Below are 27940 nucleotides of genomic sequence, written 5' to 3'. Positions count from 1 at the left end.
AAGAGACTGCAGATGTTGAGATCTGGAGCAAAAACAAACTGCTGGAGGAACTCAGCGAGTCAGGCAGTATCTGTAAGCAGCAAAGGGATAGTCAGCATTTTGGGTTGAGATCCTTCATCAGGACTGAGTGTGCAGAGGGGAGAGAGTCAGTGTAGAGAGATGGGGGGAGGGGTAAGGCAGGAGCTGGCCAGCAATAGGTGGATGCAGGCGAGGATGGGTTGATTGACAGATGGAGTCCTTTGGGGGAGGGAGGGTGGTGGTAGATACAGAGGCTAAGAGGTGATAAGTGGAGACAACAAAGGGCTGCAGACTATGGAATCTGACATAAGTAAGGGATGGTGGGCAGATGGGAACAGTGGGGAAATGGGAGGGGATAGGGAACCCAGTGTGCGAGTGATGGGCAGACCGGAGGACGGGGTGGTGGTGAGGAAAGAAACTGGGAAACCAAAACTGAGCGCTGGGGTGGGGGGTGTTTGTGGAGAATTGAGAAAGAAGGGTGTGTGTGAGAGAACCTGGGTGGATCAGAAGGAAAGATAAAGGAATGATGAAAAGCAGGTTTGCAGAAATCAGAGAATTCAAATTTTCATGCCATTGGGCTGTAAGACTACCCAGGCAGAATTTGAGGTGCTGTTCCTCAAGTTGGTGTTTGGCCTCACCCTGGCAGTGGAGGAGGTCAAGGACAGACATGTCGCTGTGGGAATGGGGAGGGAGATTGAAATGGCTGGCATCCAGAAGATCCAGACAGCCATGGTGGACAGAGTGCAGGTGCTCCCCATAGTGGTTACCCAGTCTGTGCTTGGTCTCACCACTGTAGAGGAGGCTACATTGGGAGCACCGAATGTTGTAGACAAGGTTGGAGGAAGTAAAACTGTCACCCAGTGTGGGAAATGTTGAAGTCCAGAGGACCTAGGTGTCCCTGAAGGCTGAAATGAAAGTGAAGCAGGCAATTAGATAGGGAAATGGCATGTTGGCAAGAGGATTTGAGTACAAGAGTAAAATTATCTTACTATAATTTGAGAACACACTGGGAGACTGTGCACAGTTTTGATCTCCTTACCAAAAACACAGATACTGTATATTTCCTATAAAGGGAGTGCAGCGGAAATTCACAAAACAGGTTCATGGTACGGTGGGTCGGTGATATGAGGAGAGACTGAGTAGGCTGGGCCTCATTCTATTGAATGAGAGGTGACCTTACTAAATGTTACACCATTCCTAAAGTGCTCAACAGGCTCAATGCAGAGAGGGTGCTTCCCTTGTCTGAAGTGTCTAGAACCAGGGGTCACAGTATCAGAACAACAGGTAGGCTGTTCAGCACTGAGATGGGGAGAAACTTCTTCAGGACAATGATGTTTTTGGAATTCTCTGTCCCGGACAGCTTTGGGGGCTCTGGTCATTAACTGCATTCAAAAGGGAGACCAATACATTTCTGGAAAGAAGAGGAATCAAGGGATACAGTATGGAGGTGGAAAATCAGCCACTATCTTGTTGAATAGTGGAGATGGCCTACTATTGCCCTAAGTTGGAAGCAATAACAGAAGGAGGAAAGGGACAAGTTTCTGCACAGATTAGTGCATGGTACAAGAGGGAGGGTTCGGATTCTTGAGGCACTGGGACCAGCTGTGGCGCAGGTAGGGCCTGGATGGACAGGTTACACCTTGGAAGGGCTGGGCCAATGATCAACATGAGAATGGAGTGGCTGCAGACATAAAGGAACCACGGAACCATAGAACAATACAGCACAATACAGGTCCTTTGGCCCACCATGTTGTGCCGCCCTTCAAACCACACCTAACACTATCTAACCCCTTCCTCCCACATATCCCTCTATCTTAAATTCCTTCATATGCTTATCTAACAACCTCTTGAACTTGACCAATGTATCAGCCTCCACCACCACCCCAGGCAGCGCATTCCACGCACCAACCACTCTCTGGGTGAAAAACCTCCTTCTGACATCTCCCTTGAACTTCCCAGTCATTACCTTAAAGCCATGTCCTCTTGTTTTGAGCATTGGTGCCATGGGAAAGAGGCACTGGCTGTCCACTCTATCTGTTCCTCTCAACATCTTGTATACCTCTATCATGTCTCCCCTCATCCTCCTTTTCTCCAATGAGAACAGCCCTAGCTCCTTTAGTCTCTCCTCATAATCCATACTCTCCAATCCAGGCAGCATCCTGGTAAATCTCCTCTGCACCTTTTCCAATGCTTCCACATCCTTCCTATAATGAAGCGACCAGAACTGGACACAGGACTCTAAGTGTGGCCTAACCAGAGTTTTGTAAAGCTGCATCATCACTTCGCGGCTCTTAAACTCGATCCCCCGACTTATGAAAGCTAACATCCCATAAGCTTTCTTAACTACCCTATCTGCCTGTGAGGTGACTTTCAGTGATCTGTGGATATGAACCCCCAGATCCCTCTGCTCCTCCACACTACCCAGAATCCTGCCATTTACCTTCTACTCTGCCTTGGAGTTTGTACTTCCAAACTGTACTATCTCACACTTCTCTGGATTGAACTCCATCTGCCACTTGTCAGCCCAGCTCTGCATCCTATCAATATCCCTCTGTAAGCTTCGACATCTCTCCACACTATCCACACTACCAATCTTTGTGTCATCTGCAAACTTGCTAACCCACCCTTCCACCCCCTCATCTAAGTCATTAGTAAATATCACAAAAAGTAGAGGTCCCAGAACCGATCCCTGTGGGACACCACTAGTCACAGCCCTCCAATCCGAATGCACTCCCTCCACAACTACCCATTGCTTTCTACAGGCAAGCCAATTCTGAATCCACACTGCCAAGCCTCACTGGATCCCTTGGCCTCTGACCTTCTGAAGAAGCTTACCATGCGGAACCTTGTCAAACGCCTTACTAAAATCTGTGTAGACCACATCCACTGCACTACCCTCATCAATCTTCCTGGTCACCTCCTCAAAGAACCCTATCAGGCTTGTGAGGCAAGATCTTCCCTTCACAAAGCCATGCTGGCTGTCCCTAATCAGTCCATGATTCTCTAAATGCTCATAGATCTTATCTCTTAGAATCCTTTCTAACAGCTTACCCACCACAGACGTAAGGGTCACCGGCCTGTAATTCCCTGGACTATCCCTACTACCTTTTTTGAATAAGGGGACAACATTCGCCACCCTCCAATCCTCCAGTACCATCCCCGTGGACAACGAGGACTCAAAGATCCTAACCAACGGTTCAGCAATCTCCTCCCTTGCCTCACGAAGCAGCCTGGGAAATATTCCGTCAGGTCCCAGTGACTTATCTGTCCTAATATTTTCTAACAACTCCAACACATCCTCTCTCTTAATATCTACATACTCTAGAACATTACCCTCACCAAAACTGTCCTCAGCATCATCAAGACCCCTCTCCTTGGTGAATACTGAAGAGAAGTATTCATTGAGAACCTCATCCACTTCCACAGCATCCAGGCACATCCTCCCACCTTTGTCTTTAATCGGACCTACCTTTACCCAAGCCATCCTTCTGCTCTTCACATACGAGAAAAAAGCCTTGGGATTCTCCTTAACCCTACTCGCCAAAGCCTTTTCATGTCCCCTTCGCTTTCCTCAGCCCTTTCTTAAGTTCCTTCTTTGCTACTCTATATTCCTCACGAGCCCTGTCTGATCCTTGTTGCTTACACCTTATGTATGCTGCCTTCTTCTTCCTAACTAGTTGTTCCACCTCTCTCGTCACCCACAGTTCCTTCACCCTACCATTCCTTCTCTGCCTCACCGGGACAAATTCATCCCTAACATCCTGCAAAAGATCCTTGAACATTGACCACATCTCCATAATACTTCAAAAATGTCACCCCAATTTACACTCCCAAGTTCTCGCTTTATAGCCTCATAATTCGCCTTTCCCCAATTAAATATCTTCCCGTCGTCTTTGCTCCTATCCCTGTCCATGATAATTCTAAAAGGTTATGGAGCAATGGTCACTGCCCCCCAAATGCTCACCCACCGAGAAATCTGTCACCTGTCCCGGTTCATTACCCAAAACTAGAACTAATATGGCATTCCCTCTAGTCGGCCTGTCAACATACTGTGTCAGGAATCCGTCCTGGACACACCTAACAAACTGCGCCCCATCTAACCCCTTGGCACTAAGTAGGTGCCAATCAATATTTGGAAAGTTGAAGTCTCCCATTATAACAAACCTGTTATTTTTGCATCTTTCCAAAAACTGCTTCCCAATCTGCTCCTCAGTATCCCTACTGCTACCGGGGGGCCTATAGAATACTCCTAGGAGGGTAACTGCCCCTTTCTTGTTCCTAACTTCCACCCGTATTGACTCTAGAGAGGATCCTTCTACATTATCTACCCTTTCTGCAGCTGTAACAGTGTCCCTGACCAGTATCGCCACCCCTCCTCCTCTTCTCCCCCCCTCCCTATCCCTTTTAAAACACTGAAAACCAGGAATATTCAATATCCATTCCTGCCCTGGTGTCAGCCATGTCTCTATAATAGCCACAGTATCATAGTCCCATGTACTAATCCAAGCTCTCAGTTCATCTCCCTTTTTCCTGATGCTTCTCGCATTTAAGTAAATGCACTTTAGCCCATCCACCTTACTACTTTTATAGCCTGTACTCTGCTTCTCCTTCCTCAAAGCCTCTCTACCTGTCAGATTTGAATTTTCCCCATCCCCTTCTTCCTCTGACCTACTCCTCCGGTTCCCTTCCCCCTCACAATCTAGTTTAAACCCTCCTGAACCACCCAAGCAAATCTGGCCGCAAGGATATTGGCCCCCCTCAGGTTCGGGTGTAACCCGTCCTCTCTGTACAGGTCCCACTTACCCCAGAAGAGATCCCAATGACTGAAAAATCTAAAACCCTCCCTCCTGCACCAACTTCTCAGCCACGCATTTATTTTCCATCTCCTCCTATTCCTCCCTTCACTATCACAGAATAGTGCCAGAATTCTTCTGTGAGCAGATGAACAGTAAGCAGGACATCAGATGAGGAGTGGGCTTATTAATGATCTGGACGTGATGCACGGAGACTGGGGACATGGCTGAAATATTTAATGAATAATGTATATTGATCTTTACTAAGGAAGACAATGTTGCTAAGGTCTCAGTGGAGGGGAGAAGCAGAGGTACTGGATGGGGTGAAGGTGAAAGCAAATGGTACAAAGCTGGAGGTTCCAGGACAGAAAATGCTTCTTCTGATGAAGGGTCATCCACTTGGGAAGTTATCTCCATCTCTCTCACCACAAACACTGCCTGACTGGCTGTGATACTGTAAAGATGGTTTTGCCTAAATAAGCAGCTCACTTGGCTCCGAGGGAATGTTTATCTGCATTTTCAGAAGGTGTCTGTCCATAGAATAGCCTAATCAACAAAGCTTCGGCCCATGGTTTAATGGGGGTCAGCAGTAGCATCAGCCTAGGGTCAGAGTGCAGAGGTAAAGGGATGTTCTGCAGTCTGGAGGGAGGTAGTGAGGCTTGTCCCCTAGGAGTCAGTGCCAAACCACTGTCCAGTCATGAAGTTACATTACAGACAGGCACAGGAGGGCACACTAAAACTACCTAACTTGCAGACAACACAAAGCTTAGAGGAGTGAGAAACAGCGAGGAGGATAGCAACAGACTGCAAGGCGACAGAAACAGGCCGGCAAAATGGGCAGACAAGGAGCAGAAGTCATGTGGTATTACACGTTGATGAAGAACTGAGGAAAGAGAGGACAGAGCAAAGCCAAAATTCTACAGGGTAGGCAGGAGCAGGGCATGTACACGTACATAAACCTTTAAAGGTGAATGAGCAGGCTGAGAGAGAGGCAAGTAAAACACCTCTTTACTGGGCTTCAAAAATAAGAGGCAGCGAGTATGAAAGCAAGAAGTTATGCCCAATCTTTCTAAAAGACTGATCATGACAGTATTGAATTTTGGTTGTGGCACTTTAAGGAGGATTTGATGGTCATAGAGAGGGTGCAAGACGGAAGGATTTTCAGAGAGCATCTGGAGCATCGAGGGTTATCTCCTTTAAGCAGAGGTGGAGAGGAGCAAGAACAACTCAGAAGGTCAAGCAGCATCTGTGGAGAGGGATGTAGAGTTAACATTTCAGGTTGAAGACTGGTCATCATCTTTTATTGGGTATTCTGATGAAGAGTCATTGACCTGAAACACTAACTGTGTCCCTCTCCACAGTTACTGCCTGACTAGCCAAGTATTCCCAATAGTCACTGTTGTTAACTCAGGTTGTCAGCAGCTGCAGACATTTGCTTTGGGAAGGTTGAGAGAAGATTTGGTGGAGTTGCACAAGGCCATGACTGGTTTGGATGGGATAACCAGAGGGAGGTCGTTCCCATCAGCAGAGGGACCAGTGCCTGAGCTCAGAGCATTAAAAGGGTAGGGTAAAAGATGCTGTGGTAACGTGAGGGAAAACCTATGCAGTGATTCAGCACATTGCTTGAGAATGTGGTAGATCCAGATACAACTGGGCTTTCAGAAGGCAATTAGATGGAACAGAGTGGGTGACAAACAGCAGGCAAAGACTCGATGAGCCAAATGGCCTCCTGTGCTGTACCACTTCTATAAGTCAGGAACCAGATGCACGCCCAGCCCCTGCATAAAGAAAACATCAAAGTTCCTGAAAACTAAAGGGAAACAAAAATGACTGGCCTGTGAAATAGAACTGGGAAAGAGTAATAGCTTTTGAAGAGCAAGATACTTTCTCTCTCACTTTAACTCAGACAGGAAATGACTGGGTCTGAAACTGAGCAAGGGGAAGGAGTGGAAGTGAAAACATCAACAGCTGATTACTCAGCAGACAGGCAGCTTTCTCCTACTGCCCCCTGCCCCGGCTTCCACAACCTGCTCCTACTTGATGCCGGCGCTAGGGCTGAATCAAGTACGTTTATCGTCAGGGGCATACATACACAGGGTATAAATGCCATTTTAGCTTTTTGCAGCAGCAGCACCACACATTATAAGACGAGGACAAACATAGGTTTACATAAACTTAAATTAAAATTAATTATACAAAACTTGCACATGTGCAAGATAAACATAACAGCACTAATGCAAGATTGAGGGAGAGAGGAAAAGTAGATACAGTCTGAGGTAGTGTTAAGGTTTTTCAGGTCAGTTCAAAACCATCCCCACATGGGAGGCTCATCCAGAAGGTTAAGATGCATGGGATCCACAATGACTTGGCCACTTGGATTCCAAAAGGACTAGTTTAGTAGACTTTTAAGTATTAGTTTAATTTGATCGCCACAACATTGTGGGCCGAAGGGCCTGTTCCTGTGCTTTACTATTCTCTGTTCTTTTTCCAAACTCTTGGAACTGCACTGCAGATGAGCCTGCACTTAGTGTGTGGAAGGAAATGGAATGAAGAGGAGACGGAATGGGAAACACCCACTCTGCATATTGAATGTGAAAATGCATCAATTAGGACTTGCACTCTTGCCCAGGGATGGTGCTTTGAGACTCCCCCGTCACAACATCAATAATGACAAGATAGGAGCACCAAATTTTACACGTGTAGCAGGAACCAAATGACTGCAGTACAACATGGGCAGTACAAGTTCAACAACTGGACCAGCCTGATTGACCCATGCACAGGAACTTCCCAGTAACAGTGTTCCCTTCATTATCTTTGTCAACTCTGCCCTCCAACACACTACAATGCTTGGGCTTCCCACCCACCCCTAATAAACAATAAAGCCTGGACGCTAATAAAGGTGATTGGAACTGGACAAGGGTAATGAAGGCATGCACCAGATCAGTTTCTAGTGAGACTGAATCTTCAGTAAAGAGAATGGCAAACACAAAAGAGGTAATTATCCCACTGCCCGCAAACCAACACCCTAACATTTAATTCCCCTTTGGTTATTCAGCAGCTAACAGCTGTACAACATAAGTCTGCAGCTTCATCAGTTTTAATTTTGATTAAAGTTGCAGAAACAGTACTGTTCTCTTCTCAGGGTATTTCATGCAGACAGACAGGTACTTGCTCTACCACTGGTGCCAAAGATAACAGGTCCATGATTCCCCTAGTTAGCTGTCAAAACTCCTTTAAATTGGCTCCACTTTTGACCACTTTCCAAATCAGAGCCACCCTCAATAGAAGCCCGAAATATCTCCCTCTGAGTTCTGAGATTGACTCAATCTCCCCCTCCAAATTGAGCTTTTTTTAAAATCAAATTTAGTCAATTTAGTCTTCCTTTAATGAAATCTGAATGTTATCCATCACTGAAGGGTTCGCCTCCTCTTCAAGGTCCTGCTCCTGCACTGCATCTACAACCCTTCAGACCAACAGCTTCACGTCAGTGCTTATACCTTACACCACCTTCAGGACAGGTTGGTACAGAGCATCGAAACCTTTCTGCCATTTATTGGACAGACATTCCATATCCCTTAACATCTCCTTTCACGGGAAAAACCTCGCAGCCAAGTCAGTGAAGATTTAAAGAATGTTGGAAGTATCCTCAGTCCAGATATCCCCAGCAAGGCCCATCCAGGAATATTGCAATTAACATGGAATGGCTCACGCAGCCTTTCTCAGAAACTTTTGTTAGGTTTCCATCAGTTATAATGGGAGGGGAGAGAATTCCTGACAAAATTTGAGAGACAATATTTTTAACAATAATAAATTTGCTCCTACGTAAATGGCAGGAGAAGGATGGCACGGGAAGTGACAGGGTTAGGATGCAATCTTCACTGGCTGTGAAAGTCAGAAACTAAACCAGGAGGAGTCACCTGGTCACAAGGAACATTCCCACTGGGACTCAGGATTCTTCAGTCCAGCAATACATAAACTAAGGTTAAACGGGACGAGACATTTGAAGAGCACAGACAGAGCTGACTACGGGTCGAACTGTTGTCAAAGGATACAGCAGGATATAGATCAGTTGGAAAGTTGGACAGAGAAATGCAGGGAATTGAGGGATAGGGACCACATGCAGGTTGATAGGATTAGTTGGATTGGCATAGTGGTTGGCACAGACGTGGTGGGCCGAAGGGTCTGTTCCTGTGCTCTAATGTTTTGCGTTCTTACCCCACAGAATGGAAGAGGATTTGGCAATATGGTTAAAGATGGCTGCTGAGCTAAAGGATAGAATGCAAGGTTCCACATGGAGAGAGGGTGACCCCTGCTGTTGTAGCATGGGAGATCACAAGCAGTGTTGTGTTTCCTGTGCAGGGTGACCCTGGGAGGGAGGTACCCACACCCGTCACATGCTGAGAGAGAAAGCTGGCTTTCCACAACATCTGCTTCAAATGTGTGATTAAACTCACTGAACTACCAACATCACTGCTCTTTAAGGGGATGTGGACTGTGGAATGGTGGAAGGAGCCACACTGACTTGTGCATTTACAACATCACCTCAAAAACAAGTTAGAATCAGATTTATTATCACTGACATGACATGAAATTTGTTGTTTTGCGGCAGCAGTACAGAACAAAGACATAAAAATCTACAAGTTACAAAAATAAATAAATAGTGCAAAAAAGAAGTGTTCATGGATCATTCAGGAATCTGATGGCAGAGGGGAAGAAGCTGTTCCTGAATCATTGAGCTTGGGTCTTCAGGCTCCTGTACCTCCTCCCTGATGGTAGTAACAAGTCCATCTATCTGACAGTTAAATCTAACCCGAACATACAAGCAGCTTCACAGATGACAGAATGTTCAAAGTGAATCATCTGTAACCGCAGGGAAATGCAAGCATTTTGCACCCACCACCGCTGTGAAAGGAGCAAGAATGCCTTTGTGAATTTGCGCGGTGGTTGACACACAGAAGTGCTTGCTCTGTTCATTCTGTCTAGGTAGACAGTGCATCAGCAAATCCTCAGTTATTTCGGACAATGAGGCAGCCTGGATTCCCTGCACATACCCACCTTCAGCAGCCTTCCCTGGAATGTGACAGATGCATCTCAACTCTACTCTACTGCCTTGGTTCTGTGATCTTCTGATCCTCTTGCACAAAGATAATCTATCAGCCTCTGGTTAAAATGTTCATTGACCATCAGTTTCCACAGGTTTCTGTGGAGAGAATACACCAGATTTCCACACACCTCTGGAAGAAGATATGCCAATGTAAGCAGGGAACATTAACCTTGTCACCACCCACTTCATTGGGAGTAGTGCATCTGGACCCACTGCTGGGAGTCGCATCTTGGCAGATCGTTACTATGAAGTCTCTGATTTTTAAAGGCACTTCAGCCCGGCATCAGGGATCACAAAACCAAAACCACAAGCATCTCTCTGGGGAACATTGCAGTAGAACTCCCAGTGACAAGCAGTAGCTGTGTTTCAGTGAGAAGTCATTACCTTTGCCAAGGAGTAGATGCGGTTAATGGATGGTACAGAGAGATCTTTCTGCAGGTCGAAGTCATCAGACCAGGACTTCTTCATGGGGAGGCGGGGGACAAACCCTTCCACGGACGGGTGACACATTCTCAGGGCCTTCTGGAAACTCTCTTCAAACGTGCGGCCAATGGCCATCACCTGGACAATGCAAGCACACATCTCAGAACTCACACCAGTCATGTGCCTTTTTACTCAAGGTCTGCATTTTAAAATCACCCTTTCTCTTCCAGAGCTTCTGGAGAGAAATATGTTGGTCCGACACACAGACTATTTTCACCCCACCTCTATATGATCCATTTACCATCTCCACAAGATACGTGTATTTGGTTCAAATCAGGAAGATTTTCGAATCTGACAGATTGCAAACTGCAGAATTTGTTTAAAAATAAAAACAAGATTTACAGAAAACTATAAACAAGGTGTACCCAATTAACATCTGGTTTGCTCAGGTCTCAGCTGGAAGAAACTTCAGGTCTTTCACCCAAGTCCCAAAGCACATGATGAATCTGCACTTTAACCTTCAAAGTAACTTTTCAGCTAGACTGGAATGTAACATTTGTTATTTAAACTAGCCTTCTGCCCTACCCTTGGCACCCCTGTGAGTAGGCCGTTCACAAAACTTGTGAATAAGCATAATTGGAGCAGACCATGTACCTAGAGATTAAACCAAGAACAGTACAACACACGAACAGGCCCTTCAGTCCACGATGTCTGTGCTAAGTATGATGCAAAATTAAACTAATCCCTTCTGCCTGCACATGGTCCATATCCCTCCATTCTCTTAATATCCATATGCCTATCTAAGAACATCTTAAATACCTCTGTTATATCTGCCTTCTTCACCACCCCTGGCAGTGCATTCAAGGCACCCACCATTCTCGGTGTAAAAAAGACTGGCCTTGCACATCTCCTTTGAACTTTCGCCCTCTCCCCTCTAGTATTAGATTTTTCGACCCTGGGATAAAGATACCATCTGTTTATCTATGCTTCTCACAATTTTATAAACCTCTATCAGGTCTCCCCTCAGCCTCTGCCACTCCAGAGTAAACAATCCAAGTTTGTCCAACCTCTCCTTTTAGCACATGCCCTGAAATCCAGGCTGCAACTTGGTAAACCTCTTCTGCACCCTCTCCAAAGCCTCCACAACCTTCCCATAATGGGGTGACCAGAATTGAATGCAATACTCCAGGTGCAGCCTAACCACAGTTTTATAAAGCTGCAACGTAACTCAGAATCAGAATCAGACTTATTATCACTGACATATGTCGTAAAATTTGTTGTTTTGCAGCAGCAGTACAGTGCAAGACATAAAGACATAAAAATTACTATAAGTTACAAAAATAAATAAATAGTGCAAAAGAGGAATAACGAGGTAGTGTTCATGGGATAATGGACCATTCAGAAATCTGATGGCGGAGGGGAAGAAGCTGTTCCTGAAACGTCGAGTGTGGGTCCTCAGGCCCCTGTACCTCCTCCCCGATGGTAGTAATGTGAAGTGGGCATGTCCCGGGTGATTAGGGTGGTTAATGATGGATGCCACCTTCTCGAGGCGCTGCCTCTTTGAAGATGTCCTCAATGATGGGGAGGGTTGTGCCCGTGATGGAGCTGGCTGAGTCCACAGCCCTCTACAGCTTCTTTCGATCCTAAGCACTGAAGCCTCCAGACCAGGCTGTGATGCAACCAGTCAGGATGCTCTCCACCATACATCTGTAGAAATTTGCAAGAGCCTCTGGTGACATACCAAACCTCCTCAAACTCCTAATGAAGTAGGTGTGCCTTCTTCATGATTGAATCAATGTGTTGGGCCCAAGCTAGATCCTCTGAGATGTTGATGCCCAGAAACTTGAAGCTGCTCACTCTTTCCATCGCTGACCCCTCAATGAGGACTGGTGTGTGTTCTCCCAACTTCCCCTTCTTGAATTCCACAATCAATTCCTTGGTCTTGCTGACGTTGAGTGTGAGGTTGTTGTTGTGACACCACTCAACCAGCTGATCCATTTCCCTCCTGTACACCTCCTCATCACCATTTGAGATTCTGCCGACAACAGTGGTGTCATCAGCAAATTTATGGATGGCATTTGAACTGTGCTTGGTCACACAATCATGAGTGTAGAGAGAGTAGAGCAGTAGGCTAAGCACACATCCTTGAGGTTACTACCAATCCGCACTGACTGTGGTCTCCCAACTCTTCCTGACTCTTGAACTCAGTGCCTCAACTAATAAAGGCAAGCATGCCATATACCTTCTTTACCACTCTATCAAACTGCAGCCACCTTCAGGAGCTATAGATTTGGACCTCTAAATTCCACTGTACGTCAACACTGTGAAGGGCCCTGCCATTAACTGCGTACTGTCCTTTCACATTTGATCTCCCAAAGTGCAAAACCTCACACTTAGCCAGATTAAACTCCATCTGCCATTTCTCCGCCCATATCTGCAACTGATCTATATCCTCTGGGAGTCGTCTAAACTAACCACAATCCCCCCAATCTCTGCATTCTTTGCTAAAAGTGGGTGTACATCATTGCTTTACTTTGTTGAACTGTTGGACATCATTATTGGTGTTTTTCTTGTTTCTTCACCACCCTCTCAACCTGTATCACCACCTTCAGGAAACTAGGTACCTGTACCCCTAGGTCTCTCTGTTCTACAACATTCCCCAGGGCGCTGTCATTCACTGTGTATGCCCTGCCCTGGTTTAACTTCCCAAAATGCATCACTTTGCATTTGTCCGAGTTAAATTCCATCTGCCATTCCTTGGCCCACTATCCCAGTTGACCTAGATCCTGTTGTAATCTCAGACAACCTCTTTACTGTTTCAGTCTTTGTTCCTGTAATCCACAAGTGTCAAACAAGGCTCCACCAATGCCCCAACACTTCTCTTAGTTTTTCTTGGTGCAGTGGAGCACCTCACCTCCAACACCCTTCCAGCGGCAGTGAGGCAAACCTATAGGGCAGACTGGCTCAACACGTCTCCTTCCCTCCAGAACCTACATCACCCCAACATTAGTCTTCAAGTTACAGTGGAAGTAATGCTTGCGTACGCACAAGTTTTAGAGGCAAAAGTCTGAGACATCCTCAACTCATTCACTGAAGCATTCAAGTGGATTGGTCTTCCACCCACAAAACCAAGATCTCACCAACCAGCAGCCACTGTAGAACCCCTCTCTCAAACAATAAATGTCGAGCCCTTGGAAACGTGGACCACTTCTAATTCAAGAACCATGTCACAGCAAAGACAGACATCGATACACCAGCGCAGTCTTTGTGTGATTGAGGAAAAGAGTAGCTGAAGATCAAGGCCTCAGATGGACAGTAGTGATCCCTGCCCTCCTGTACCCACATCAGGTGCTTCAGGCAATGGAAAGATCCCATCAAATTCTCTGAAAGGGTGAGTGAACCAATGTCAGTGTCCTCTCCCAGGTCAACGTCCCCAATGGAATCAGAGTTGTACAGCATAGAAACGGCCCTTCGGCCCACCATGTCCATGCTGACCTTTATACCCATCTACATTAATCTCATTTGCCCACATTAGGACTGTATCTTTCCGTGCCTTGCCTACTCAAGTGCCTATCAAAATACCTCTTCAACATAGTGATTGTAGCCGACTCCACCACCACCCCGGCGGCAGATTCCAGATATCAACTTCTCTCTGTATTAAAAAAAACCTTCTCCTCAAATCCTCTTTAAAACTCTTTCCTCTCACTTTAAACCTATGAGGTCCTGATTACACTCAGTCAACTCCTTTGGGCAGGGTAGACCATTTATTTCCCAACACTAGACCCCTGCAATATACACCCTATTACAAGGTCTGTCATGGGAAGAGATTAGGAGGTGGACAGAGCAAAAAGTTCAAGGACATCATCTTTGAAAAAATACAACTCATCTGAATTCTGAATCAGTGGACCACAACTGCTCAATGTTGACATCCTGTCCAAGCATTAGGAACACATAGAAGGCCAGTGTAAGCAGTAGTAAGAGCACACCACCTCAGAAACCACCCATCTGGGCCCTTCATGCCCCATCAATAGAAGAGTCAGTGTTCCCATTTCGGTCTCATGAATAACCTCACAAACCACAGAACTAGAGTGAAAAGCTAGTCACCTTTGATCCCAAGGCACTGAATACTCAAGTTATGATCAATGCTTGGTCACCCATTGAATCGGGTTCATCAGCGTTGACCTACTCTCTGAGGATATAACCTCAGCTATTAACTGCTTCTCTCTCCCCAGATGCTGCCTCATCTGCTAAGTTCAATTCACTGATAGATATGGATCAAAGTGTTGAATTTAACTAAATGGAGGGATATGGACCATATACAGGCAGAAGGGATTAGTTTAATTAGTAGTCCTTAACTTAATTAGTTCGGCACAACATCGTGGGCCAAAGGGCCTGTTCCTGTGTTGTACCGTTCTATGTTAACTGTCTTTGTTGACTGAATAATCTTTGTCATTCTTGGGCTTGAGCTAAATAACCACCACAGTGTAAATGTTAACTCAGTCCAGAAGGGGCAGTTTGTCCTTCACAAAGGCCTGTGGAAGAAAGAGGCCATCAGATGTAGAAACCTGTCAAAGGAGTTGGTTAACCTGCTCACCTCCCCAACACTCTTCATGGAGCTGCCAATCTCTCGAGAGGCTCCATGGAAACGGTCCAAGTCCCACCGAGGAACCTTGGTTACAATGTAGTCCAGGCTGGGCTCGAAGCATGCTGTGGTCTTCCCTGAAACAGCATTCTTGATGTCAGGCAGGGGAATGCCAAGGGCCAGCTTAGCAGCCACAAAGGCAAGTGGATATCTGGGGAAGAAATGATCAGAATAAGTGACTGGTGACCACAACACAGAGAAAAGCAGCTTTCATTCCCAGACACAAGGCTGTTCATGGTGCAGAGGCACAAGTGTGCAGATTAAAGCATGATGCCTGAATAGCTTTAGTCTCTGTAGAGAGATCAGAATGTAGAGAGATCAGAATTTTATTCTTCTGCTTTGGTGAAAATGTGTTGAGAACTAGAGAGCCCTTGGCAGGGTCAGGGGATACTGAGCAGCTGCTGCTCTCCAAGTGATGAACAGCTGGTGAGCCCTCACCATCAAACTCACAGGCAGGTCAGGATCAAATGGCTTTGATCAATGCTTGGCCACCTATTCAATCAGGTTCATCAGTGCTGACCTACCCTCTAAAAATATATCCTCAGCTATTAACTGTTCTCTCTCCCCAGATGCTGCCTGATCTGCTGAGTATTCCAACATTTTCTGCTTTTATTTCAGACTTATGTAATTTTTTGATTTCTGATGTAAGATGTTAATTCACCCAGCAGCCAGCATTAGACTAATCAGTCTGGAATTTCTCAAATCCTGTCTCAATGCCTTCCCTATGTAGCAGAGTGATGGGTATAATTTTCCAGTCTAAAGAAATCATGAGAATTTGTCAAGGACATCATTAGGGCGGTACAATGTTCCCAGTTACTTTCTCCAGTATTGAAGGTTCCTGCTCTCAGGAATTTGTCAATCCTCTCGCAGAGTCAAACAGCATAGAAACTGGCCCTTCAACCCAACTTGTCCATGTCGATGAAGATTCCCATCTAAGCTAGCCCCATTTGCCCACATTTGGCCCATATCCCTCTAAACCTTTCCTGTCCATGTACTTTTTAAATGTTGTTTATGTACCTGCCTCAACCACTTCCTCTGGCAGCTCATTCCACGTACTGGGTGAAAAAGTTGACCATCGGATTTCTAACAAATCTCTCCCCCTCACCTTAAACCTAAGCCCTCCTGTTCTTGAATCCCCAACCCTGTGGAAAAGACTGCGCGCATTCACCCTATCTATGCCCCTAATGATTTTATACACCTCTATAAGATTACCCCTCATTCCCCTACGCTCCAATGAAAAAAGTCGCAACCTACTCTCCATAACTAAGTCTCTTGAGTCCCAGCAACATCCTCGTAAATCTCCTCAGCACTCTTTCCAGCTTAAGGGCAACCTTCCTATAACAGGGTGACCAAAACTGAACACAATATACCAAACGTGGCCTCATCAACCATCTACTGTCATTATCAATCATTCTGCTTAAACTCATTGTGGTGAGTCCCCATCAATTAGTTTTCCTGGCACCTCCTCTACTGAAAATACTCCAATTATTTCCTCATTTTCACCCAGAATCTCAATTACACCAATCAAGAATCTAAGAACACAGTTGTTTAAATAGAAAGATCAGTAAAAGCAGCAGCACAGATTAGTAAGGTCATGAATGGAGCAAACCAAATACTAGTCTGCACATCTAGAAAGATGGAATTCAAAAATTAGGAAGTCTAGGACCTTGGAAAGATCATATTTGGGAGAGCAGTCAACACCTCTGAAGTCTACCTCAGGAGGATTAAAGATGAAAAGAGAGGTCACATGTATCAGAATTTTTTTTTTATTTATTCAATTTTGGGGATGGTGAGGACACATTTATTACACACCCTAAAAAGGGTGGGTGATTTTCCCGAGAAAACAGTGGTGTGGGTGTGAGTGTGAGGAGGGTTTCTCAGTTAACAGAAGATGCAGAGGAAACATTTCCACTTGCAGTGACATCCAGAACTTAGTGCTACAGATATAGTCACTAACTAGCACAGTGGGAAACTGCTCCTGGAAGGAATAGTTCATGAATTAAACAAAATTGCAGTTAAGGAGAAGCTGGAGGAACATGAAGTGGAACGGAAGAGATGGACTGGAAGGGTGGGCGATGGCTCAGATGGAGCAGAGAGACTCTGCTGTGCATATGTGGGGCTGAATGACCAGCACATTGATGTCAAGACCTCTCCTCCCTCCTTACCCTGTGGCCTTAGAGGCCAAAGCTGAGCTGCGGGACAACCGGGCATTGACCTCGATGATGCAGTACTCAAGGGATGCAGGGTGCAAGGCGTACTGGATGTTACACTCCCCTATGATGTCCAGGTGACGCACCACCTTGATCGCAGTTTCACGCAGCATGTGGTACTCTTCATTGGACAGGGTCTGACTTGGGGCTACAACCACTGAGTCTCCTAAAACACAAGACACAAGGAGATGGACAATGAAAACCATGGGATCCAAGGACAGAAAGCGCTTGTAAAGCACATCAGAGACAGCATCTTTACTCAACCCAATCAGGGGCTCTCTCTCTCTGACCCAGGGAACTCCTCATTTCTCCCAGTCTTCCTCATGGAAGCCACATACTTCTCAGCCCCAAGCATTTGTCCTCTCATATACAGAACTTGGGGAGGGAATTTGTTGTTGGATTCCAGTGCTCCACACAGACGTGGGTAGCAAAGGCTGAACTAATGAGTGGGAAACTGAAAGCTTCCTGATGAATCACATTGAGCAATTCAAGCCCCTGTCTCCTGTCTGCAGTTGTACTGAGCTTCAGGCAGGATGCAGCATTAAGAGGTCCCTGCTTGGATCCACTGTTGGTCTGCAGTTCGATGAGCATTTGTGACTGGCTCAAACTGGCCTTGTTACTGAAGCCAATCACAGCAAAAGTGAGGTTGTGCTCCTTGGTCCCAAGATCCTTTGTCCCCCTTCACCATCAGGTCTGATCATCTGAAGGTGCTGGAAACATGGTTCAGAAGAACTGGAAGAACAAGATCTGGATGGAGCATGTGGTTGAAGCCAAAACTGGGAATGTGGGAGCAGTACTCTCGACAGTAGGCAAGAACCTAGTCATCAGCTCCTGCAAGCTGCTCCTGCGGTTGCTGCACACGGTCTGGGGTGGCCACTTCCTCACTCTCCTATGCAACACCTGAGACACTTTCCACTTTATCTGGAGACCTAAACTGGATCCTGTCTGAAGAGGGACAAAGTAAGAATCTCCAAAGAAAGCAGGGAACCATATACCCAACAAGGTCCTCATCCCTTGTGTGTGGCTGTATCAAGCTGTGCGCAAAGACCCTAAGTGTCACTACCTGCTAAGGTACCATCAGTGTTGTAAAGGATGATTTGGCAAGGTCCCAGAAGACTGGCAAGTACCTAATGGTGTTCCTTTGTTCAAGAAGGGAAATAGGGATAATCCTGCAAACTATAGACTGGTGCATCTCACATCAGGGAAGCTATTGCAGAAGATTCTGAGGGATAGGATTTATGAGCATTTGGAAAATCACAGCCCAATGAGGGACAGTCAGCCTGGCTTTGTGCAGGGCAGGTCTTGTCTTACTAGCTTAATTGAGCTTTTCGAAGAGCTGATGAAGGTGATTGATGAAGGTAGAGCTGTGGATGATGTCTACATGGATTTTAGTAAGGCATTCAACAAGGTCCCTTATGGGAGGCTCATCCAGAAGATTAAGATGCATGGCATCCATGGTGACATGGCTATTTGGATTCAGAACCAGTTTGTCCATTGAAGACAGAGTCGTGGTCGATGGGACTTATTCTGGCTGGAAATCCATGACTAGTGGTGTTCTGCAGGGATCCGTACTGGGACCTCTGCTGTATAAAAATGACTTTGATGAAAACATTAATGGATGGGTTAGTAAGTTTGCAGGCGACACAAGGATTGGTGGTGGTGCTGCCAAAGGATTGCCAAAGGATTACAAGCAGGATATTGATCAGTTGCAGATATAGTGACCACAACTCTCTGACCTTTAGCATAGCCATAGACAAGGATAGAAGCAGATTATATGGGAGATTATTTAACTGGGAAAGGGCTAACTACAATGGTATTAGGCAGGAACTTGGGAGCGTATATTGGGAACAGACATTCTCAGGAAAATGCACAGCAGAAATGTGGAGGTTGATTAGGGATCACTTGCATGGGGTTCTGGAGAGGTTTGTCCCACTGAGACAGGTGAAGGAACCATGGTTGAAAAGAGAAGTGGAACATTTACTCAAGAGGAAGAAGGAAGCATACTGAAGATATAGGAAGCAAAAATCAGGCAGGGCTCTTGAGGTATAAGGTAGCCAGGAAGGAACCTTAAGGACTTAGGAGATCTTGAAGGGGACATGAGAAGGCCTTGGCAAGTAGGATTAAGGAAAACGCCAAGTCCCTCTCCTCTGTGAACAGTAAAGCAAAGTATTCATTAAGGACCGTCCCTACCTACCCCACTGTGAAGAACAGGAGGATGACGAGAGTGAGGGTAGAACCACTCAAGGATAAAGGGGGATACATGTGCCTGGAGGTGGAGGAGGTAGGGCAGGTCCTTAATGAATACTTTGCTTCAGTGTTCACCAGGGAGAGGGACTTTGACAAATGTAAGGTCAGCATAGAACAGGCTAATGCACTGGACCATGTTGAGATTAAGAAAGAGTTAGTGTTGGAGCTTCTTAGAAACATTAGAAAAGATAGGTTCCCGGGGCCAGACGGGATATACCCCAGGTTACTACAGGAAGCAAGAGAAGAGATTGCTGGGGTGTTGCCGATGATTTTTGCATCCTGCCTGGCCACAGGAGTGGTACCAGAGGATTGGAGGATTGCAAATGTTGTTCTGTTGTTCAGGAGAGGTAATAGGGATAATCCTGGGAATTATGGACCTGTGAGTCTTACGTCAATGGTAGGTAAACTATTGGAGAGGATTCTTAGGGACAGGATTTATGAGCATTTGGAGAAGCATAGTCTTATTAGGGACAGTCAACATGGCTTTGTGAGGGGCAGCTCATGCCTCATGAGCCTAATTGAGTTTTTCGAGGAGGTGACAAAACAAATTGATGAAGGTAGAGCGGTGGATGTGGTGTATCTGGACTTTAGTAAGGCATTTGACAAGGTTCCACATGGTAGGCTCATCCAGAAAGTCATGAGGCATGGGATCCATGGAGACTTGGCTGCGTGGATTCGAGGCTGATACAATAGGAACATTTAAAAGACTCTTGGATAGGCAAATGGATGCAAGGAAAATGGAGAGTAATAGGTTGTGTAGGAGGGAAGGGTTAAATTGATCATGAAGTAGGTCTATATAGGTCGGCACAACATCATGGTCCAAAGGGCCAGTACTGTGCTATACTGTTCTATGTTCTTTGTGGGCGGAGAAGTGATAGATGGAGTTTAATCTGGCCAAGTGCAATGTGTTGCACTTTGGGAGATCAAATGTAAAGGGACAGTACACTGTTATCAGCAGGACCCTTAACAGTGTTGATGTACAGAGGGATCTTGGGGTCCAAGTCCATAGCCCCCTGAAAGTGACTGCATAGGTTGGTAAAGGTGGCGTATGGCATGCTTGCCCTTATTTGTCAAGGCATTGAGTTCAAGAGTCAGGAAGTTATGTTGTAGCTTTATCAAACTCTGGTTAGATTGCATCTGGAGTATTGCATTCAATTCTGGTTGCCCCCTTATAGGACGGATGTGGAGGCTTTGTAGAGTGCAGAAGAGGTTTACCAGGAGGCTTCGAGGACACGTGCAATAAGGAGTGGTTGGACAAACCGGGGTTGTTTTCTCTGGAGCGATGGAGGCTAATGGGAGACCTGATAGAAGTTATGAGGGGCATGGATACAGTAGAGAGCCAGTATCTTTTTCCCCCCAAGGTCGAAATGTCTAATACTGGAGGGCATGTATTTAAGGTGAGAGGGGAAAGTTCAAAGGAGACGTGTGGGGCAAGTTTTTGTTTTGGAACAGGTTGCCAGGGGTGATGTTGGAGGCACATCCGATAGAGGCATTTAAGAGGCTCTTAGAAAGGCACATAAATATTCAGAGAACGGAGGGATATGGACTATGTGCAGGCAGTAGGGATTAGTTTAATTTAGAATAATTAGTTTAAGTAGTTTGGCATAACACCATGGGCCGAACAGCCTGTTCCTGTCCTGTCCTGTTCTGTTCTATGTTCCATGAACATTCCATTTAGTTGGACCATGCCATGTGTCCCTTATAGAGAGATTTGTGGATTGGAAACCACAAGACGATCAGGCAGTGGTCTGCTTAGAATGTCCTGGAGGAGGCCCTACGAGGCAGGGAGATGGTGGATCCTGTTGGGTGGTCCCCCAAGCAGACCATCAGAGTCAATCAGCAGAATGTCTGGTGAAGACAGCTCTCAAACAAGGCCCCCTCACACAGTCTAATCCTTCCTACACAGCCATACAATCAATCCCACTGCGTATTGCTTTTGAGGTGGCTGTGGCAGGGATGAGCTTGTCATCCATCTCCTGCTGGTCTGCAAAATGACGCAGTGGTCTTTAGCAAGTGTCATCCTGAACAACTACATAACATAGGCTGCCCACTGCAGAGCACCAAGGGCACAGGGGAGGAGCGAAAAGACCAAGGAAAATCTACTGCAATGTAGAACAGCAGGCAAGCTCCAAAGTTTGTTTTACACTCCTCTCCTCCACATCTCTCAGATAGCTTTACCTGTGTGGATCCCCAAGGGGTCAAAGTTCTCCATGTTGCACACAGTCACACAGTTGTCAGCAGCATCTCGCACCACCTCATACTCCACCTCTTTCCAGCCCAGCAGTGACTGTTCCACCAGGATCTGGTTGGTCATCGCCAAAGCCTGGTGAAAGAAAACTGCCATCAGAAGTATAGCAGCAAAACTGTGCCTGGCTTTATAAACAGAGGCAGAGTTTCCCAAAGCAAGGGAACTGTGCCAACTTTACTAAAGCATTGCATCCTGCTCTGGGCACAACGTTTTGGGAAGTAAATCAAGGACGGAGGAAATTTATCACAACAGTCTTCATTCATTAATATGACAGGGGCTTCACTGCCAAGGTCAGCATTTACTACCCACCACCAATTGCTCTGAGAAGGTGCTGCTTCTTGAACCAGTGCAATCCATCTGAAGTCCCCTATCTCCATACCCAGTGTGGTACAAGTGTCTTATATGTGAGTCTGGAGTCACATATAAATCAGATGGGTCACGAACAGCACTTCCATAAAAGGGTGTCAGTGAACCTAATGAACTCATGACAATCAGTTGTTTCTGTCTCACCATCACCACTCTTTATTCCAGATTCGATTAATTACATGAACTTTCATGCCAGGATTTGAACTCATTTCTTTAATGGGTCTGTCCAGGATTTTGAAAAAATTGTGAATTATTCTAATTTAACACCTTTAGCAAGCAAGATGCTAATGGAATTACTGCAAAGGAAGATATAGCCGATGTTCTGGACAGGCGAGCAGCCTGTAAAATGGTCCCAATAGGGGAGCAGGGAGGAAATTGCAGAGACCTTGGCCGTAATATCCCAAATAACTATAGATTCAGGGGTGATGGTAAATGGCGCTTTTTCAATGTGTGGGGTGTTGGGGGGTGGGGGGGGGTTAAACCCAGTGACTACAGACCAGTCATAGAGTCACAGAGTCATACAGCAGGGAAATGGGCCCTTCGGCCCAACTGGTCAATGCCGACCAAGATTCGCATCTAAACTAGTCCCATTTGCCTGCGTTTGGCCCATGTTCCTCCAAACCTTTCAGGTTCCAATTAACTCTCTCCCCTCTCACATTAAACCCTCTAGTTCTTGATTCCCTTTCCCTGGGAAAAAGACTGCATGCATTCACCCTATCTATGCCCTTCAAAATCTTATACACCTCCATAAGATCACCTCTCATTCTCCTACACTCCAAGGAAAACAGTCCCAACCTGCTCAACCTCTCTCCATAACTCAGTCAGTTTAACCTTGGTGTTGGAGAAGTTCTGGAATTAACTGTCAACTGAGCAGAGGAAGCTCAGGCCACTGTCTGTAAGGAGTTTGTATGTTCTCCCCATGTCTGCGTGGGTTTCCTCCGGGTGCTCCGGTTTCCTCCCACATTCTAAAGACGTGCGGGTTAGGAAGTTGTGGGCATGCTATGTTGGCGCCGGAAGTGTGGGAACACTTACAGGCTGCCCCAGAACACTCTGTGCAAAAGATGCATTTCACTGTGTAGTTCAATGTACATGTGACTAATAAAGATATCATAGAACTTACCCCCTCTCACCTTAAATGCATGCCCTCTAGCATTGGATATTTCTACTCTGGGAAAAAGATACCAGCTGTCTACTCTATCTATGGCTCTCATAACCTTATAAACTTCTATCAGGTCTCCCCTCAGCCTCCACCGCTCCAGAGAAAACAACCCAAGTTTGTCCAACCTCTCCCCTCATAGCATATGCACAATGGACTCAACACCCAGTCAACATCATCCTGAACAAAATGCCGTCAGCATAGACAACTACAAACACAGGCCAGATACAAAATCCCCAGCAACACACATACCACGCAATCCACAGCATTCACTCTCAACTGTGTTCACCAACAGGACTGAAGCACAGATTCTCATTATCCAGGATACAATGAGGAAATGTTACTTACTTTACTAGCAGTTTCATTGAGTTTTTCTTTGTTGTTGCACAGACCAGAACCAAGGCCACCAAGTGCGTAAGCAGACCTCACCATGACAGGATATCCAATCTTTTCTGCTGCTTGGAAGGCGTCCTCCAGCTGTAGGTTCAGAGATACAACTTGCCAAATGTACATCATCAGATTCCCTCTAAAAGTCAAATTTTACCTACTGACAGTCACCAGGTTACTCATTAACCTGATAAAAATGCAAACCATTTACTGGCATGCCCGCTATCACACCACAGAGCAGTTATTGTGCACAGTGGCACGAACAATCTCACAGAAGGAATTGTTTGTGAAACTGTTGATGAGGGAGTACCTCATCAGGATGGCACTGTAACACAGCTAGTAGAGTTGTTGCCTCATGGCTCCAGCGACCCAGGTTTAATCATGACCTCCAGTGCTGTGCATGTGGAGTTTGCACATTCTCGTTGGGCTTCTGCTGCATGCAACAGTAACTACATTCATCCCAAAGATTCAGAGCTGCACAGCACAGGAACAGGCCCTTCAGCCCACTACATCCATGCCAACTTTTTTTGCCCATCTACAACTAATCCTATTTGCCTGCATTTGGTCCATAATATTCTATACCTTGCCTATTGCAGTGCCTGTCTGAATGTTTCTCACAGTGATTCTATCTGACTCCACCACACCCTCTTGACAGCGAGTTCTACATATCAACCACTCTCTGTGTAAAAAATAAAACTTACCCCTCAGATCCCCTTTAAGACTCCTTCCTCCTTAAACCTACATCTTCTTGTTTTGATACCCCTACCATGGGAAAGAGATTTTGACGATCTACCCTATCTGTGCCTCTTATAATTTTAATTACCTCTATCTGGTCACCCTTCAGCCTCCTTCACTGCAACGAAAACAAACCCAGGCAATCCAATCTCTCCCCATAACGAGGAGGAGATTGTTGGGGCCCTGGCAGAGATCTTTGCACCTTATTAGCCATGGGTGAGGTACCAAAACACAGGATGTGTACGTTGTACCTTTATTGAAGAAGGGCAACAGGGAACTACAGGACATTGAGGCTTACATCAGTGGTGAGAAAATTATTGGAAGGGATTCTAGGAGACAGAACCTACCTGCATTTGGAAAGACAAGGACTGATTAGGGACGGTCAGCATGGCTTTGTGTGTGGGAAATAGTGTCTCACAAATTTGATTGAGTTTTTCAAGCAGGTGACCAAGAGCAATGTCAAAGACAGGGTGGTAGACATTGTCTACATGGACTTTAGCAAGGCCTTCGACAAGGTCCTACATGGTAGGTTGGTCTGAAAGGTTAAAACACATGGGATCCAGGGCAAGATAGCAAATTGGATACAAAATTGGCTTCCTGGTAAGAGTCAGAGGGTTGCAGTGGAGGGTTGCTTTTCAGATTGGAGGCTTGTGACCAGTGGTCTGCCACAGGGATCGGTGCTGAATTGTTTGTCATCTATATGAATGATTTGGATGAAAATGTAGGTGGCATGGTTAGTAAATTTGCAGATGACATCAAAACTGGTGATATAGTGAACAGTGAAGAAGGTTGTCTAAGGTTACAACAGGATCTAAATCAACTGGGAAAGTGGGCAAAGGAATGAAGCTTAACTCAAGACAAATGCGAAGTGATACAGTTTGGAAAGTTTAACTAGGGCAGCACATATACAGTGAATGGCAGTGCCCTGGGAGTTTTGTAGAACAGAGAAACCTTGGAGTACAAATACATAGTTCCCTGAAAGTGGCGAAGACAGGTTGAAGGGTGGTGAAGAAGGCACATGGCATGCTTGCCTTCATCAGCTGAACAACAAGGGTTGGGATGTCACGTTACAGTTGGAGATGGGCTGATTAGTAAGTTTGCAGAAGACACAAAAATTGGTGGAGTTGTGGACAGTGACGAAGTTTGCCAAAGGATACAGCAGGTTATAGATGTGGGTGGAGAAATGGCAGATGGAGTTTAATCCAGAGAAGTGTGAGGTGTTGCACTTTGGGAGTCAAATGCAAAGGGAAAGTACATAGTAAATGGCAGGACCCTTAAGAGCATTGATGTACAGAGGGATCTTGATATCCAAGTCCATAGCTCCCTGAAAGTGGCAACACAGGTAGATAAAGTGGTAAAGGTGGTATATGGCATGCTAGCCTTCACTGGTTGGGGCAATGAACATAAAAATTAGAAAGTCACGTTGCAGTGGTATAAGACTTTGGTTAGGCCATATTTGGAGTATTGTGTGCAGTTCTGGTTGCCCCATTACAGGAAGAATGTGGAGGCTTTGGAAAGGGTGATGAAGAGGTTCACAGCATGTTGCCTGGATTAGAGGGCATGTGCTATAAGGAGAGGCTGGACAAACTTGGATTGTTTTCTCTGGAGCAGCGGAGGCTGAGGGGAGACCTGATAGAAGTTTATAAAATTATGAGAGGCATGGATAGGGTTGACAGTCCAGGGTAGAAACGTCAAGTACTAGAGGATGTGCACTTAAGGTGAGAGGGGGTAAGTTTAAAGGAGATGTACGGGGCAAGTTTTTGTTTGACACAGAGTGGTAGGTGTCTGGAAGAGGCTGCCAGGGGCAGTGGTGGAAGCAGATATGATAGTGACATTTAAGAGGCTTTTAGATAGACACATGAAAATGCAGGAAATGGAGGGATGTGGATCATGTGCATGGTTTGGTTTAGTTTAATTTGGCACTGTGTTCAGCGTGGACATGGTGGGCCGAATAGCCTGTTCCTGTGCTGTGCTGCTCTATGTTCTATGTACCTCTACTTGACTTCCTGAAATTCATCACCTTGCACTTGTTGGGATTAAATTCCACCTGCTAACGCTCCGCCCAATGTTCCATCTGACCTATGGCCAGCTGTAACCTTACACAATCTTCCTCACCAACCAGAACACCTCACCAATTTTCATGTCACCAACAAACTTACTGATCACACTTCCTACATTCAGGTCCATCCTTAATATAAATAACAAACAACAACAGTCCCAGCACCGATCCCTGTGGTACACCATGAGTCATACTTTCAACCAGAAGAGCATCCTTCCACCACTACTCTGCCTCCCATCACCAAGCCAATGTTGCATTTAATTAGCCAGCTCACCTTGGATCCCACATACCTTAACGTTTTGGACCTACCTACCATGCAGGATTTTGTCAAGTGCCTTATTGACAACGTCTACTGCCATGTCTTCAATCTCCTTAGATACCTCCTCAAAAAAACTCAAGTTAGTGAGACAATATTTCCCATACACAAAGCTGTGCTGACTATCCCAGATCAGTCCCTGCCTTTTCAAATGTACGTAAATCCAATCTCATAGGATTTTCTCCAATAATTTCCCTACCACTGATGCAAGGCTCACTAACCTGTAGCTACCCGGCTTATCCCTGCTGCACTTCTTAAATAAAGAAACAACATTATCAACCCTCCAGTCTTCTGACACGTCACCTATGGCTAATGAGACCCACTCTTTCCCCGGCCAGCCTCTTGTCCCTAAGACATTAATAGAATGTCATGGGGTTCTCCTTGATCTTACTTGCTAAGGATATTTCAGGGCCCTTTTATGCTCTCCTAATTTCTTTCTCAAGCTCTCTCCTACACCTTCTACATTCCTTGATCCCAGTTGCCTGCACCTGCTATATGCTTCTTTATTTTCCTGACCAAACCTTCAATATCCTTCATTACCCATGCTTCCCAATCTTGCCATCTTTGCCTTTCACCTTTATTCTGCCCTGAATTCTCACCAACTCTCTTACCCACCAGCAGCTGCTCCCAATCTACTTTCACCAGGTGCTCTTTGATGCAACTGAAATCAGCCTTCCCCCAATTCAAGACCTTAACATGAGGACCTGCCTTGTTCTTTCTGTAACTCCCATGAAATGTACAGAATGCTCCCAATGTGTTCCCCACCGACACCACCACCACCTGCCAGTTTCATTTCCTAAGATGAGGTCAAGTACAGCCCCATCTCTAAAAAGACTCTCTGCGTATAGTCTCTAAAAACATCCTTGGACGCACTTAAATTCCATCCCATCTGAGCCCCTTGAACAAAAGCAATCCCAGTCAATGTTGGGAAATGGGGGTTGGTAGGTTAATTAACAATGGTAAATTGCCCTGAGTGGAGGCCACTGGTAGTCGGGGGGGGGGAGGGGGGGGGGTTGGGGGGAGTTGATGGGAAAGCGGGGAGAGTAAAATGGCTCAGAGTAGGATTGGTGTAAATGGTGCTTGATGGTTGGCACAGACTCGACGGGCTGAAAGGCCTATTTCTATGTTGCACGACTCATGTCTGTGCCAACCACGATGCCAACCAAAACTAATCCCAGCTGCCTGCACATGATCCATATCCCTCCATGTTCATGTCTCTTAAACGCCACTATCCTA

General features: G+C 45.8%; 1 protein-coding gene across 2 annotated transcripts in view; it reads right to left on the bottom strand.

Moving 5' to 3' along the window:
• Positions 1-27940, bottom strand: part of cps1 (carbamoyl-phosphate synthase 1, mitochondrial) — a 188653-nt gene that overhangs the window by 66623 nt on the left and 94090 nt on the right. For both annotated transcript variants that reach the window (XM_052043652.1, XM_052043728.1), the window contains exons 16-20: positions 23556-23684; positions 21616-21760; positions 17146-17356; positions 14933-15131; positions 10300-10476 (exon numbers count right to left, since the gene is read on the bottom strand). In XM_052043652.1, coding sequence (XP_051899612.1) covers positions 10300-10476; positions 14933-15131; positions 17146-17356; positions 21616-21760; positions 23556-23684 — 861 coding nt within the window. The remainder of the gene's footprint in view (positions 1-10299; positions 10477-14932; positions 15132-17145; positions 17357-21615; positions 21761-23555; positions 23685-27940) is intronic.

Source organism: Pristis pectinata, chromosome 1 (assembly GCF_009764475.1).
Source record: "Pristis pectinata isolate sPriPec2 chromosome 1, sPriPec2.1.pri, whole genome shotgun sequence".
Lineage (NCBI taxonomy): Eukaryota > Metazoa > Chordata > Chondrichthyes > Rhinopristiformes > Pristidae > Pristis > Pristis pectinata.
Note: the sequence above shows the minus strand (reverse complement) of the source record. Positions and strands in the feature narration are given on the sequence as shown.